The sequence below is a fragment of the Dysidea avara genome, chromosome 11, assembly GCF_963678975.1.
Source record: "Dysidea avara chromosome 11, odDysAvar1.4, whole genome shotgun sequence".
Classification (NCBI taxonomy): domain Eukaryota; kingdom Metazoa; phylum Porifera; class Demospongiae; order Dictyoceratida; family Dysideidae; genus Dysidea; species Dysidea avara.
In genome coordinates, this window is record NC_089282.1 from 20,047,231 (window position 1) to 20,063,867 (window position 16,637).

At 38.1% G+C, this 16,637-nt stretch overlaps 1 protein-coding gene and 1 long non-coding RNA gene across 2 annotated transcripts; both read right to left on the reverse strand.

Moving 5' to 3' along the window:
• Positions 1–1,401: 1,401 nt before the first annotated feature.
• LOC136238255 (uncharacterized) lies at positions 1,402–2,015 on the reverse strand. The gene is made up of 4 exons (XR_010692866.1): positions 1,911–2,015; positions 1,777–1,858; positions 1,595–1,656; positions 1,402–1,545 (listed from the first exon to the last, which is right to left on the reverse strand). It is a non-coding gene; the product is annotated as an uncharacterized lncRNA (long non-coding RNA).
• A 9,673-nt stretch (positions 2,016–11,688) lies between these two features.
• Positions 11,689–12,294, reverse strand: LOC136239181 (uncharacterized). The gene is made up of 3 exons (XM_066029912.1): positions 12,147–12,294; positions 11,850–12,101; positions 11,689–11,796 (listed from the first exon to the last, which is right to left on the reverse strand). Exons 1-3 carry the CDS (start codon positions 12,292–12,294, stop codon positions 11,732–11,734), a joined length of 465 nt encoding a protein of 154 aa, XP_065885984.1. The 3' UTR covers positions 11,689–11,731.
• Positions 12,295–16,637: the final 4,343 nt, after the last annotated feature.

Consider the following 16,637-nt stretch of genomic DNA (forward strand, 5'->3'; position numbering starts at 1 on the left):
GTGGAGAAGAGTCTTACTGCTACTACCAATTCAGATAACATTACTCCTGATCCAGACAACTCTGGGAGTGAGCACAGTCGCCCACAGCGAGCTTCTGCAAGGAAGGCCACAGATCAAGTGAAGGAATGGGTCAGACTTCTTTCTGCCCCCCCCCCCCCCGGAGGATGTCGTGGAGGAGGAACTGTAGAACCTTTACATACACCTATTATGTAACACTATTAGTATGTTGCACGTATGCGGTTCACGTGATAAGAATCAGGTTCGATTGTGGCATTAGCACGAGGTGCTTGGCTTCACGACCAGTCTTGAATCCTCCCCTATTCCGCCAATCGTTAGTGGAACCTCGGCGTACTACAATTCTACCAACACATTTTTGGTGCTGTGACAGGTACGTCGGCTATATTGTCATACCCCGCTACAGGTAGATAGATTTGGGATACATAGATCGTTCCAATGGGGAATAGTTCTGGGTAGGAATGAATAGAGATACGTGTTTACTGAAGATTGTATACGATTAAATTTCTGATCATGATGGGCTCTGGTAGCAGTTTGATTTAATGATGGCAGACAGCGATTTGGGACCAATAATAAATGATTAACTATCTTGTACAATAGGATGAGGCATGCTTGCTTTCTGCGTTCTTGTAAAGATGGCCAATTTAGTTAATTTAACATGTCTGTGATACTGTCACTGTGGTGTCTGTTCCAAGGTTTATTTAAGACGAAACGAGCAGCTCGATGTTGAATCATTTCAAGTTTAGAAATGTCATTTTGGTGGTGTGGGTCCCAGATGGCACAACAATATTCGATAGATGGTAGCAGAAATTGTTTGTAGGCATATTCTTTGAAGTGTTTATGACAGGAATGTAAATTTCGCTTTAGGAAACCAAGTAATTGATTTGCTTTGTTGCATATGTAGTCAATGTGATCGTGCCATGAAAGTTTATTGTTCAAGTAAACTCCAAGATATTTAATCTTTTCTACTGATTTCAAGGGCACTCCATTCATTAGATATGTAAATGTTTTGGTGGTATGGTGTGTGGTAACTTGTAAGATGTTGCATTTAGATACATTAAAGTCCATCTGCCATTCATTTGCCCATTTTATAAGAGTAGTTAAGTCATCCTGCAGAATCTTCTGATTACTTGGTGAGTGTATAGGCCTATAAATTAAAATGTCATCTGCAAACAGTCGCAACTCGCTATGTATGTTTGTAGTTATGTCGTTGATATATATTAGGAAAAGGGCAGGTCCAAGAACTGAGCCTTGGGGGACACCAGATGTTATGTCACAAGATATGGAATAACGGCCTTCTATTACTACTTGCTGTGTTCTGTTGTGTAGAAATGATTCAAACCATTCCAGCAAACTTCCTCTCACTCCATAATAAATTTTGCACAATTAAAATCGTTAAGTTAGTTCAATCTTTCTATTATCGCGGACTCGCGAAGGTGGCTGCATGCTGCTGTCCCGTGACAGTGAAAGTAGCTAGCTACATGTGTCGGCTTGTTCAGCTATAAACTGTAAGTATCTCTTGCTCATTGCCTGCAATGGTTTAAGAGCAGTTAAGCAACACATTGATCTTTTATATTACCTGACTGAATTGAGCACCACACAAACAATTTTTTTGTTGCTGATAGCATAGTACAACTTCACCTGTATGCAATAAAAATAATAATTATGTAGCATATGTTGAATAGTACAAAATAGTTAAAGTGCATTAACTTTATGCATACTGTTTTGTCCATTATTGTTGTATTGTACTACTATACTTACATTAGGAAATGGACCAGTGTGCAGTTGCTGACAGAGAACATAGAAGAAACGAAGCACAATAACATGTGACAGAAGAATGACCCTGTGAAACTGAACTTTATTACAACTGAGACATGACCTAGATCAAATTTTACCTGTGCCAGAGCAATGATTTCTTTTCTTCAGACTGATGGACTGCCCTTACCACTACCCCAGTACTGGCTAGAATTATTGACTACTGAACAAATCACTTGAGAGTGCTCTGGCACAGGTAAGGGCAGTACAGAGCACTGAGGTACTCCACTGGAACTAATCTTTACAGAAACTGTATATTAATACAGTTTCTGTAATAGTTCCCAAACATATTGCTAACATGGCTTTTGTGCTGTATGTTTTGCAGGTAAGTGTATAGTTTTAGAGAAAAGTTTTAGTTTTAAATCATCATGTCAAAATATTTAGCAGAATCCATAGCTTTGTGTGTAATAGCTACAGTGTAGGAGTCAGACATTTCTTTTAAGTAAGTGACTTTGAATACAGCATCTATTTAGGCCCCTTGCAGTAAGTTATGTCATAGCATACAGCAGGCACAAAATGATGATAGTTAAAGTTATGGTGAGACTGTTTATAAATGACTGTAATCTTTACTTGCAACAATGGAACACGTGACGAAGCATGTTTATTCAGTATCAAGACACACGGTAGTGCGTCGTGCGGCCCAAGAAGCCGGTGCGTAACACCCGTGAGTATATTGACAGGAAGAAAAAAAGAAAACGCAATTTTTGCACCTCCGTAGCTCTGTGCTTCCTTGATGAAACAAGACGATTTTTGCTGTGGACATACCCTCCAACTACAGCACTCCACATTCCAAATTTTAGCGAAATTGCTTCTCGCGTTCCCGAGATATGCGACTTCAAAAATTGGCTCAGTTTCTTCGTTTTTTTTTTCTTATTTTTCTTTTTCTTGTCGCACACTTACAAAAACTGCTATAAAACTCGAACGCCATATCCGATTGCCTTGAAATTTGGCACACAGCAGGGGGATATAAAGGCGCATCTAGGTACCAACGTTGGCTGGAATACGATAAACAGGCAAAGAGTTATGAGCGATTATTCACGAAAAATAACACCAATATGTTGTCACGCCTACAGGGTAAACCGCGTATGGGAAGAAGCTGAACATCGGTGGGTGAATAGGTTAACTATTGATCCTCAAACCTTTTGTGGTTTGAAAGAAATCGAGCTGAAAAACAGGAAGATACAACGAAAAAACCAACAGTGTGTAACAATTACGCAATCGAGATTAGCTAATAAAAAACCACTGCTTGCCACGCCTACCAGATAAAACGCTTAGGGTAATGCTTTGAAAATCGTTGTACAGATGGAGTAATCATCTTAGAAAGGCTCATCAATGGTATAGAAGAATCAGACTTAAAGCCACGGAGTTATAACACGAAATCCAACTTGGTGCAGCAAGTGCGAGATCGAGATACTCTAATAGAGCAGTCATCCCAATAGAGCAGTCACCCTGAAGAGAATTCAAGAGATCAGCTAGAAATAAGAAACCTGTATAGAGATCAGCTACACACAAGTCACCCTGTAGAGAGATCAGCTAGAAGAAGTTACCTTGTAGGGAGTTCATGCAACTATGGAAAGAGATAGTTCAGCTAGAAAAAATCACCTTGTAGAGTTCAGCTACAAAGAAACCACCGTGTAGAGAGTTCAGCTACAAACAAATCGCCCTGTGGAGAGATCAATAGAAGAAGTTACCTTGTAGAGAGTTCAGCTACAAAGAAACCATCATGTAGAGAGTTCAGCTACAAACAAATCTCCCTGTAGAGAGATTAGCTAGAAGAAGTTACCTTGTAGAGAGTTCAGCTACAAAGAAACCATCATGTAGAGAATTCCCCTGTAGAGAGATCAGCTAGAAGAAGTTACCTTGTAGAGAGTTCAGCTTGAAACAAATCACCCTGTAGAAAGATCAGCTAGAAGAGGTCACCTTGTAGAGAGTTCAGTTACAAAGAAACCACCATGTAGAGAGCTTAGCTACAAACTAGTGACCTTGTAGAGACATCAGCTAGAAGAAGTTACCTTGTAGAGAGTTCAGCTACAAAGACACCATTCTTTAAAGAGCTCAGCTGCAAACAAATTACCTGTACAGAATTCAGCTATACAAATAAATCACCCTGTAGAAAGATGAGCTAGAAAAAGTTACCTTGTAGAGAGTTCAGTTACAAAGAAACCACCATGTAGAGAATTCAGCTACAAACTAGTGACCCTGTAAAGACATCAGCTGGAAGAAGTTACCTTGAGAGAGTTCAGCTACAAAGAAACCATTATTTAAAGAGCTCAGCTGTAAACAAATCACCTATACAGAATTCAGCTACAAACAAATCACCTTGTAGAGAGATCAGCTAGAAGAAGTTATCTTGTAGATAGTTCAGCTACAAGCAAGTCACCCTGTAGAAAGATCAGCTAGAAGAAGTCACCTTGTAGAAAGTTCAGTTACAAAGAAACCACCATGTAGAGAGTTCAGCTACAAACTAGTCACCTTGTAGAGACATCAGCTAGAAACGTTGCCTTGTAGAGAGTTCAGCTACAAAAAAACCATTCTGTTTAGAGCTCAGCTGCAAACAAATCACCTGTACAGAATTCAGCTACAAACAAATCACCCTGTAGAGAGATCAGCTAGAAGAAATTACCTTGTACATAGTTCAGCTACAAAGAAACCACCAAGTAGAGAGTTCAGCTGCAAAGAAATCACCCTGTAGAAAATTCAGCCACAAACAAATTGCCCTGTAGAAAGATCAGTTAGAAGAAGTTACCTTTTAGAGAGTTCAGCTACAAAGAAACCATTTTGTAAAGAGCTCAGCTACAAACAAATCACCTGTACAGAATTCAGCTACAAACAAATCACCCTGTAGGGAGATCAGCTAGAAGAAGTTACCTTGTAGAGAGTTCAGCTACAAAGAAACCACCATGTAGAGAGTTCAACTGCAAAGAAATCACCCTGTATAAAATGCTGCCACAAACAAATTGCCCTGTAGAAAGATCAGTTAGAAGAAGTTACCTTGTAGAGAATTCAGCTACAAAGAAACCATTTTGTAAAGAGCTCAGCTGCAAACAAATCACCTGTACAGAATTCAGCTACGAACAAATCACCCTGTAGAGAGATCAGCTAGAAGAAGTTAACTTGTAGAGAGTTCTGCTACAAAGAAACCATCATTTAGAAAGTTCAGCTTCAAACAAATGACCTGTAGAGAGTTCAGCTACAAACAAATCTCCCTGTAGAGAGATCAGCTAGAAGACGTTACCTTGTAGAGAGTGAAGCTACAAACAAATCACCCTACTGAAAGATCAGCTAGAAGAAGTCACCTTGTAGAAAGTTCAGTTACAAAGAAACCACCATGTAGAGAGTTCAGCTACAAACTAGCCACCTTGTAGAGACATCAGCTAGAAAATTTACCTTGCTACAAAGAAACTATTCTGTAAAGAGCTCAGCTACAAACAAATCACCTGTACAGAATTCAGCTACAAACAAATCACCCTGTAGAGAGATCAGCTAGAAGAAATTACCTTGTAGATAGTTCAGCTACAAACAAATCACCCTGTAGAAAGATCAGTTAGAAGAAGTTACTTTGTAGAGAGTTCAGCTACAAAGAAACCATTTTGTAAAGAGCTCAGCTGCAAACAAATCACCTGTACAGAATTAACCTACGAACAAATCACCCTGTAGAGAGATCAGCTAGAAGAAGTTATCTTGTAGATAGTTCAGCTACAAACAAATCTCCCTGTAGAGAGATCAGCTAGAAGAAATTACCTTGTAGAGAGTTCAGCTACAAAGAAACCATCATGTAAAGAGTTCAGCTACAAAGAAATCACCACTGCCCAAATTTCAAGGCAATAGCTCTTTCCAATCTGAAGTTATCAATTGTCAAAGTTGGCAAATTGGATGTGTGTGGAAGGCCCCTTTTCGCAAATCCGGTCACATATGTATTATATATATAATTTGTACATTTACTGATAAAATATTTAAAGTACATCTACTTCATCTTTTCTTCTTCCTGTAGTAAAGAAAAAAAACATAGGTTTAAAAAGTCCCAAAGCTGGCCATAGGCCGGCTTTGGGGTATACAAATACAAAAAGAAATGAAATCTAATCCAAAACAGCCAAGCAGTAAAAAAAGTGTGTGGCCCTCAGAAAGGCTATGGTGAAAACTGATTTGAAATCCAAGGTGGCGGCCAAGAAATGGCTGTGATGGTAGGTTAATGGTAAAAAAAGTAACAACAACAACAACAATTCAGGTGAATTTGTGTTGCCTCCAAGTTTTACTAGGACTCTGCACAATATTCACCTGAATTGTCGTTATTAAAAATTTGCCATTAATCTACTATCACAGCTATTTCTTGGCCGCCATCTTGGATTTCACATCTTTTTTCACTTTAGCTTTTTGGGGGCCACACCTTTTTTTACAGCTTGGCTGTTTTAATTTTGGTTTAGGTATCACTTCTTTTTGTATTTGTATACTCCAAAGCCAACTTATGGCCAGCTTTGGAGCTTCTTTAAGAGATCAAGAACTGAAGTTTTGCTGATGGAATTCTATAATTATGCATTAATACCATATAAAATTATCACATGAACTCTGTACTGCAAGTTGGTGTGTTTGAACTCTCTGCAGGGTAACTTGTTTGTAACTAAACTCCCTACAGGGTGACTTATAATGAGTTATAATGTAGCTGAACTACTACTACAAGATGACTTGTTGAAGCTGAGTTATCTACAGGATGACTTATTTGTAGCTGAACTCTTTACAGGGTGACTTGTTGTAGTTGAACAGGGAGACTTCTAACCATCTAATTTATTAGCCATACTTAAGAGTTTATTCATGTATTTCCGAGCCGAAGGTGTATGTATTGTTTGCTGTATGCTGTAATATTGTACTATGGCTATGAAAGGACAGTGAGTGCAGCTGCATGTAATTAACACTAAACAACAACTTGTGCCCACTTATCACAACCAGGTGGATGGTCAGAGCATGACCATCATGGGTATCAAAGCGCTACACAGCAATTGTCATGGAGTTGTGTACTTATATGGTTGGTATTTTCTTATTGTAGCTTTTTCAATCATTATAATTATTATGGTTGATGATGAATGTATATTTGATTGTAGCAGGTAAGCATTTCAAAGTGTTTATAAATACACTTATAATCATATGATTATAACAGGAACGCTATATGACTGTCCTAGTGACATTAACAGTATAACAAGGAGTTCAGTTGTTGTACATGGAAGCATTAGTATAACTGTTGTAGTGATGCTTGTGTTATACATAGTTGTCAGTGCATGCTATAAAGATCGTGAACCTGGATGTCTGGTGGATTGCACTTCACATTTGTGCCTATTTTCTGTTCTATCAGGGTTTTTTGCTGGTACTAGTGCAATGTTATCATTTGGTCAATGGAGAAAAGGTGAATATATTTGTAGTGATACACTGTTTGTTGGTGAACTGACTTATATTTGTTATATTTGTGTAGCATTTATATTATTTAATGCAGTTGTATCGTAGATAACTAATAGCCTTGTTTATATGCTAATTGATGTATCATTGTATATCAAATCGTATGGTTACAGTAGTAGAGTTTACACATTCCTGGGGCCACAAAATACATTGACTTAAAACACCATGCAGCTTCACAATACATGTACCTTTGTGGGGCTTGGGCAGTATTTGTTAGGTAAAATCAAGCCCAAAAGTGCCCTTCAGTGTAATCCAAAACACTAATAGCTACAAAGCTTTTCTATTAGTTGAGTTATCTATACTGTCTGCTTCCTGCCTGCCAGCCATCCTCCCTGACTACAGTCACAAGGTTATAAAGTAGAAGCCAAAGGAAGCAGCCCATGGCCATTATTTCGCACCACAGTAACAAACTCACGGGTAAAATGTGCCGTTTCTGGCCAATGAGTATCTGCATTCTATACTTCATCATAATGTCTACAATCACTCTTCCCTTGGAACTTTTGTGTTAGAGACAATTCTTTTCATTTTTATTTGATACATTGGGTGTTGCACCAGAAAATCTTGCTACTTAACTTGAACCAAACAAGTAGTGAATTTGTTATTCAGTCCAACATTTAGTGAACAATTGCACTGTAAGTAATTGTTTGTTCAATAGATTATTTTCATAAAAAAATATTATTATAGTATTTTAAGATTTCATGCATATTAAATCCAATGTTATGTACATAATAGAGTTGCAACAATGCATTGTGTAGATGTATCAATATAATATTGCCTCTGGTGTGTCATGATACAGCAACATATTGCACAATACAAAGTAGAGTCTAAACAATGGTCTATGTCATTTTTAAAGGGAAATAAGTGAGATATTTTTTCTTTGAGAAGCATCACATACTATTCAGTTTAACCATAGTTTGATTGTAAGCCATGTTAACAAGCCACGATATATTGTGATACGCAATATATCGATACAGTTTGACTTTGTATCGATACAGTGATATTGACTTAAAACGATGCGATACGTAATATTGTCTTAAAACGATGCGATACGTAATATATCAATATGTTGTTGCATCTCTAGTACATAAAATTAAGTAAAGTATATAGGCATTAGGTTATTGTCAAGTTGAGTATTATGCTTTTGAGCAGTGTTCAAAAAGGGTATTACGCTTTTGAGAAATCCCCATTATTTCCAAAACTATGCCACCATTTTTAGCCAATAATGTCAGTTTTAGACCATTTAGACTAATGTTTCGCTTCAAAAGGCTTCTTCATTTTAGTTGGTTGCTATATTAGAGAATGTTTGTAACTTACCATTCTGTCTGACTGTTTTATTAGAGTAGCATAATTAACGTGACTGTCCTATTAGAGTATCTTGATCTTTTCCAACATAATTTATGTGACTGGACCTGTGAAATAGGGCATGTGCACATGAAGTTTGACTACTTTTTCAAAATTTTATTTTCCAATATGCTATGGCCATGCAATTTTAAGCAGTTATTAAATACTTAATTGGCTTAAAATACAATTACAGAATGCAGATATCTGATATTGTGATACATGATCATCTGTTATGTGATGAAGTGTACTTTGTGCCCACGTGCCCTGTTTTTGCAGGCCCAGTCACATATGTAGTCACCTTAAAATGCCAGCATCCTCTCACACACCTATTATTATTTTTCCAAAATTCTGCTGGCATAATTGCCATATCCCTAGTAAAGTATGCAGCAGTGTGCAATCAACTTGTAGCTGTTGCAAGCAAAGAACAACAATTTTCTGTATAATAATGTGGTAATGATAAATTATGATCAGCTCCAGGAATTTTTATGACTGGTTCCCAATCCAAATATCTTGCAATTGTGATTCAAGGGCTTAGCTACATTGCAATATAATTGAAAGAAAGACCACATCTGTACTGTTGTGTGAGAGCACACTAGCATGTGCGATAAACTGCTGAAATATCTACATCAGAGGATCTAACTTCTAATTTTTCCTAGGGAAGCATGCCCCCTCCATGAATCCCTTTTGGCATACTATTGTATGTTAGTAAATACTTGACTGTTGTATTAGGATGACTACTCTATTAGGGTAACTCAATCTTCCTGACCAGTTCAGAAATCCCCCTGGAGCCGCACGCACCCTGTAAATACTTCAAGGCCAGATTATAATTGTGACTGGGTTTGGGAAAACCGTCATATCACCCATGACAGCAGATTTGATTTTTCATCAAAAACACAAAACTATTAAATTTATTTCAAATCAAAATCATACCTCCCAGACATCAACTGGGAAACATTATCAGGAGGTACTACTGCATCCAGCCAGTTTTGTGAACATGTTTTGACTTGAATCTGAATCAGTTAATTGATCAACCAACACAGGACAGAGAAATATTCTAGACCTGGTACTAACTAATGCTGAACATCTAGTACATTTCCTTTCAGTTGACACTTCAAAATCATAACCAATACAAAGTTACCATTGCACCATCAAGTTTGAAGCGTCTATCTTTTCACTGACAAGGGAAAGTAATTTTAAAGCAGGCTTGCAGCATACATATAACTTTGCCAAAGGAGACTACATTGGGGTGTGCTCATATTTATTCAAAACTTACCTTCATGGGTTGCAATTAAGAGCACATGCACCATTATGGATGCCATTGAACTATTTGTTCCTAAAACCAAAACAGTAACGCATAATAACAGTCAACCAGTATGGTTTAACAATGATATAAGATATCTAATTAAATGTTTGAGAAGACTGAGAAGGAAACCTAAATCGCAGTTTAACTTGGATAAGTTACAGCATTTACATGATGTCGAAGACAGACTTCAGAAATCATTGCAGCTAGAGTTAGCTTTGAAAAGAAACCGATAAGTGAATTCTGTAAACACAAAACTATTATGTTATATCAGTACATTTGCAACACCACTAAGACAAGATCCATACCAGAATTGATGTATTTTAACACCCAGTGTGGGAGTAGTGATGCACAGAATACAAACTTTTTAAACAAATTCTCATATTCAATATTACTCGAAGTTCTTATATACTGACCCAATTGATGTTGACAACCTTACCTCAAATGTGCTAAGTCCTCTTACAGAACTGGATTTCACTCAGTATGATGTCTATACAACATCTTGCCAGTCTACATAGATGCCTCAAAAGCAGTGGGAATTGATGGAATAGTGCCAAGAATAGTTAAAAATTATGTTCTATTACAATCCAATCCTCGCCATCAACTGTTTACAAAGTGCTTTGCAAAATACCATCTGAATAGATAGCCCATATTATCATTCCTGTGTTTAAATGTGGAGAAAAGAACTTAGTGAACAACTATACAGGCCCATATCACTCTTATGCAATACACCAAACGTCCTTGCAAAACTTGTGTATATTATATAGTAGAATAATCAACTTTGTTTCTAAGTCTATTTCTTTAGTGTAATTTGGTGCACTCACATAGGCAGATCAACCCTCCAACATTGTACTATGTTTATGACAACTCTGACAAGCAAGTTGATGTGATTTACGTAGAAAGCATTAATTTTGACAGAATTCGTTACTTAACAAGCTTTACTTTAGTATCCAAGGCAAATTGTGGAAATGGTTTAGCCAGCATCTTCATGTTAACCAGTCATTATCTACTGCCTTGCTGGTCCTATCTAGAGTCCCCCAAAGGAATATTTGGGACCCTTGTTTTTTTATTATTTACTTACCATCTTGGTTTCAAAATGGCAAGTACTGTATAAGTGTGTATTAATGGAGTGTACTGGTTTACTGTAACCTAAATACTGTATGATGATGGCTGATGCCCTCAAATCTCCTTTCAGAAATTCTAGAACCGCTCCTGTGCAGCATGCATTTGATAGGCAGACACAAGCACATCTACACCAGCCTTGTGCACATTTAAAAAAAATAAGCATAGCAAACAATCTACATTACATAATTAGATTTGAATCTATATGATTGCATATAGAACAAAAATTAATATAGGAATGGAAAACTTGCTGGAAGGTGGCACACCCACAATGTCTAAATAACTGATTTGTTTGATGTCCGCACTTAACTATCTTAGTAATCTGCATAATCCATTCTTTCTCAACACTATTTCATGAGTACACACCCAAACACTTGCAAACACAATAGCCAAACAAAATTATGTGAACAGTCACTACATATTAATTAGCCACAAATAAATACAGGGACAAATACAGCGTTAAATGGCAGAATGCACCTCCTTCAATGAGAAACATTCATAATAAGCTATAAGTAATTCCCAATAAACCAAACAACTGCAAGCCAACAATAGCTATATGTCTACATAGAGTCTATGATGCAAATGAAGTGTCAGTACAGTATACATACATACAGCTGGCCATGGCATCATCTGTGTGAAAAACTGAACTAGTTATAGAGTATCATGTACATTAGTTAACTATAGTTCTTGCTACTGCTACTTGCGAGGAGCATCTCCTATACCAAACACTGTCTTGTATGCTCCAAACGTTTTCTTCCTCCCTGTTCAACCAAATGACATTATTTTATTTCACATGCAGCTACTCAATACTCACCATATGTGACCATGACAGGATCTCTACACCAGTAGATAAATCCCAGTTTTGCTCTTTTATAATACTCTGATGGCTCCTTTAGCCGCTTTCTGTACCCACGTGAGTCACTAGGTGCATATGGTCTGACCAGTCCAGAGTGAAGCTCTCCACACAGGTATTGGTTGAAATCTTTTTCACCAACAGGAGCCAACGTGCCAACTCTAGTCACTCCAATACAGTCAGGAAATCCCAGATATCTTGCTGATTTTACTTCTAAATAGCAAACAATTATCAAATACTAGTGATAACTAGCCATACCTTCTGGTGTGTGAAATAGCACTCCTGGTCCAATTGGCGGGCGTGTTAGCTGGTAAGCCTGTAAATTGCTTTTATGATCATTGTTTGTCACTATTGTATTCCTCACCTTTGCACGTTGCTTAGACCAGTGATCAGTCTTTGTGAACATGATTGGCTCATGACGTGACCACTGATTGAAGCTGTATACATGCATACATGTCGATTAGACGACTATGATGCCTATGCACGATAATAATAATAGTATAATAGCCACGCCCCCTTCCACTGGCAATTGCAGCACTATTTATTTTAAATGACACTTAGTTACCTCATGCAGTTTCTGTCGCTCAGAGGGTATGGATTCGTGTCCATGATAGCTATAGGTTGTCACGGTAACTTCGCGCACGTGTGCACATGTTAATGAGTTCCGATGGGGCGCTTAAGTCAATAGGCGTCACTAGCTAAACATTTTATTAGTCACTATCCCACTAGGGACTTGCGAAGAAGGTCAGTGTAGCAGGCAATCAAACAGATACTAGCTATAACTCTTGAAGTAGGTCACTTAACTTGTCCATTTTATTGTCCTGGGATAATGACTTGCATGTTCTATTTATACTAGTATTTTTAATCAAAGTGTGCATGCACATATACATTGCAGATGAACCTATAACCTTGTAAAAATAAATAGTTGGCTATGACTACTTCAAAATGCCACATATTGCTTGCTTTGATTTTCTACATAAATGCCTGATGGTAGGCTTAGATAGAATTTCCACTCAAAAAAGGAAGACAGTTCATCTAGTTGTTTCTGCATAATATTATTATAATGATTTTCACCCAGATCGACCTTTAAGACAAAACAAACCAGTGCTATATTGTTGAGTGTTGTTTGTAGTATCGGTATCAGCTTGAATGACCCAGGCAGAATACATGCACTGACATACAGGAAACGGTATGTTTTCAAGTTCACATAATGTGGGTGCTCCAACATGATGTGGGGAGGGGGTGGAAAACTAAATCCTCATTTGAAGTGGGCCCTGGCGGCTGTACATATGTGGTCAAACAAACTGGAATAATCACAAACCGCTTTGACAACTACAATACATGTATACATACCAACCACTACTATACTGCCCATGCATGCGCTACATATATACAGGAGCAAAATTAATAGCTATGTAGCAAAATGTGTGGCAAGATATATAGTTAACATATGCATCACTACAAATTTTAGTGGCCGTCACTAAGAAATCCACAGATCTCACTATATGTTTATTCTTTTACAGTACAGACACTATGTAGTTAGTAAATTAGCTGTAAAGTATAATATCCAACTACTGGCAGTTCTTGTCTTTAGCTGTTAGCTCCAGTAGCTAACTACAGTCCCATGTATATATACTGTAATTTTTATACTCGTGACTGTACTCTGTGTGACTGAGTACTCATAAGTAAAGTAATTGTCTCTCACATGATCCCCTCCCACATCACTTTCACCTCATTTTCTCAAATTTCACTATTTCTGTTAGTTATCAACCATGTGCACATACATTATAATGATGAGGGGATTATTTTTATAGTTCAGAATTAGTGCTTTGAGACAGGAACTTCATGTTAAGTATATAAGTAGCTAGAGAGCTTTCACCAACTGACAATGGAGTGATTTGAGGCATTGTTCATGATTGAACATTATAAAAATGACATGAGGTGTTAAAGGTAAAAGAAAACATGTGACTGCAGCCAACATACTGTTTTAACTGGCACCCTGTGGTTAAACAGTTGAGGGGGACAGTGTTGTCAAGCACTCAAAATTGAAACTATATGCAGACGATGTCACCTTATACAAGTGAAACTGACTTTCAGTTGTTACAAGAGGATCTTAATGGCATTTGCAGTTGAGCAAACAAGTGGCAACTTAGATTGAATGCATCCAAGTGCAAGACTTTTCTTATCTCAAATAAGTGTAAGACAATATCATATGACTACCTCATCAACCACTCTCCTCTATCTTGGAGGTCAAATATTTTGGGAGTCTGCAAATTTGTCATGGTCTGATCACTGTGTCAGCCAAAGCCAGAAAGTCTTTGAACTTCCTACTTGATGGGATGCTACAACTGAAGCTAAATCCATGACTTACAATACAAGTCTCTGCCTCTGGAGTATGTGTGCACTGTGTGGAGTCCTCATACTGTCACTGACAATTCTACACTGGAATGCACTGTGGGCCTGTGGAAGTCGTTGGTCACCTCTGCATATAGGTGTAGGAACTAATCTTCAGATGTCTATCTGCAAGAGTTACATTGGCCTACCCTTTTATCTTGAAGAAATCACCTATTTTCTATATATTAACATAATATATTACATGATAAGTATGATTCCCTAGCTTTTATAACAATTCATCTTGTATTTGAGCTCATCCTCTGTCACTTGAACTACTACAATCTACTATCAATTCCAACAAAAAATCATTTTTTGGGAACACTATTTTTTTGTGGAACGTTGCATTATACACTAGCTACCCTCAGTCTGCTCAAATTTCATCCAGCCCTCAGGAGCATATGAAGGAATTTTGAAATGGGATTTCCACTACAGCTAAGTGACGATGACTGTTGTATTAAAGTATTTGGAGTATCTTGCTCTTTTCACCAACATTGTTGATGTTACAAGTGTTGTTATCATGCCAGTGAGAAACTATTACTTAACTAAGATAATTAAGTGTCCTCATGATAGATCTGGAAACCTGAAGTTTCAGTTTCTCAGTGTTTCAGTGGTATGTGCTGTAAATTCCAAAGAGGTTTCCTGAACCCCTTGGAAACCATCCTAGCCTGTGATTTTTATTTCATTTATTTTTAGTAATTGAGGCTTTACAGCACGAGTGCTGAAGGTCTGTAGGACACCTGGTCCTACAGCCAGTTACATTAGCTTCCATTAGTATTGTTTTTGTTGTTGTGGTCTGCCATTGTATTTGATTTCTGGTTTTTTAAGGGAAGCAGCCTTGTAGCTACAGGCTTTGGCGATGCCAACCTCTGAACAATTTTAGGAGTAAGACCTCAAACTGTGGACAGACTCAAGTGCAACTCCAGGATTTTTGGTAGTAAAAGGCCGCTGCATGTTTAAAGTACAAAAATATGCACAGGGCTGCCCCTGTCCAAATTTAAGCACAGGGCTAATTATGAAGCAGCAGGCGTGAGAACTAACTGACTGAAAGAGTGAGAAACAGAGGGTTAGGCGTGAGAGCGTGAGATTACTAGCCGACAAAGAGTGAGACTCGCGCCTAATGCGTGAGAGTTGGCATGTCTGTTTTGGTGACACCCTGTCTTCTTTTGAAAAACTAATAATAATAATGGGACGCTTAAATTATTTAATCGGTAAGCGCCAACGTTTGGCGGCTCAGTGACGTCACAGCTAAGAATTGATCCTACCATGAAGTGTTTGTTGGCATTGTTGTTTCTTCCAGCATCAACGCTAAGCCCAACATAATTTTTATCCTAACAGATGATCAAGATGTAACGGCTAACTCGCTTGACTACATGCCAGCCTCAATAAGATTTTTCGCGAGGGCACCGAGTTTACGTCTCCACTGGACTATGTTGTCCCAGTAGGGCGACTATCATACGTGGACAGTATTGTCATAACACAGAGATATGGGACAATGGGGACCTCAACAATGACACCTTCCTCAGTGGTAGATTTGACAAATGGGTGCGGCAACTGGACTTGGAGAAATCCACAATTGCCACATTGTTAAAGGCTGGAGGCTATGAGACTATGTTTTGTGGAAAATATATGAATCGTTACAGTGATGATCATGTTGCTCATGTACCTCCAGGTTGGGACCACTGGCTGGGAATGACCCGCACAAGTTTCTTTCGTCCACACTTCTCTGTCAATGGAACCCTTCTAAAGGCATCAAAGACCACACACCAAACTGACTATATTAGAGATCTAACATTTGAATTTCTTACTGAAAAGCGGAACAAACACAACCCATTTTTTGTGCACCTCTCACCATATGCTCCTCATGTGCCATCGTTGCCAGCACCGCGTCATGCAAATCTGTTCAACAACATGACAGCTCCTAGGAATCCATCATATAACCCAGATGATGATGTTCAACAGCAGAAACCATCATGGTTAAAGATACTTCCAAAGCTTGATCGAAATCAAACAAATTCCATAGATGAGTTCTACAGAAACAGGTTACGAGCCATGCTTGCAGTTGATGAAATGTTACAGAACATAACAGACACTCTTGAAAGAGAAATTCTTGATAACACATACATCTTTTATGCCAGTGATAATGGACAACATTTATAGGTGACTATCGGTTACCAGCTGGAAAGAGACAGGCATACGACACTGATGTGAGGATTCCATTTCTTGTTCGAGGACCAGGTGTCACGGCTGGTGCGAAAAACAACCAGTTGATGCAAAGTGTTGATTTTCTTCCTGAGTTGGCTGGTGCAAATGGTCCAAGTAACTCCAAACAGCAGGATGGAAAGCGCATGGTAAATG

What these genes read in the sequence shown, in the direction of transcription:
- LOC136239181 (XM_066029912.1), bottom strand. Translation starts at nt 12,294, where the DNA reads ATGTTCACAAAGACTGATCACTGGTCTAAGCAACGTGCAAAGGTGAGG. An exon ending in GCTATTTCACACACCAGAAG is followed by an intron (nt 12,102 to 12,146) that starts GTATGGCTAGTT and finishes TTTGCTATTTAG; the next exon opens with AAGTAAAATCAGCAAGATAT. An exon ending in TCCTGTCATGGTCACATATG is followed by an intron (nt 11,797 to 11,849) that starts GTGAGTATTGAG and finishes TTGGTTGAACAG; the next exon opens with GGAGGAAGAAAACGTTTGGA.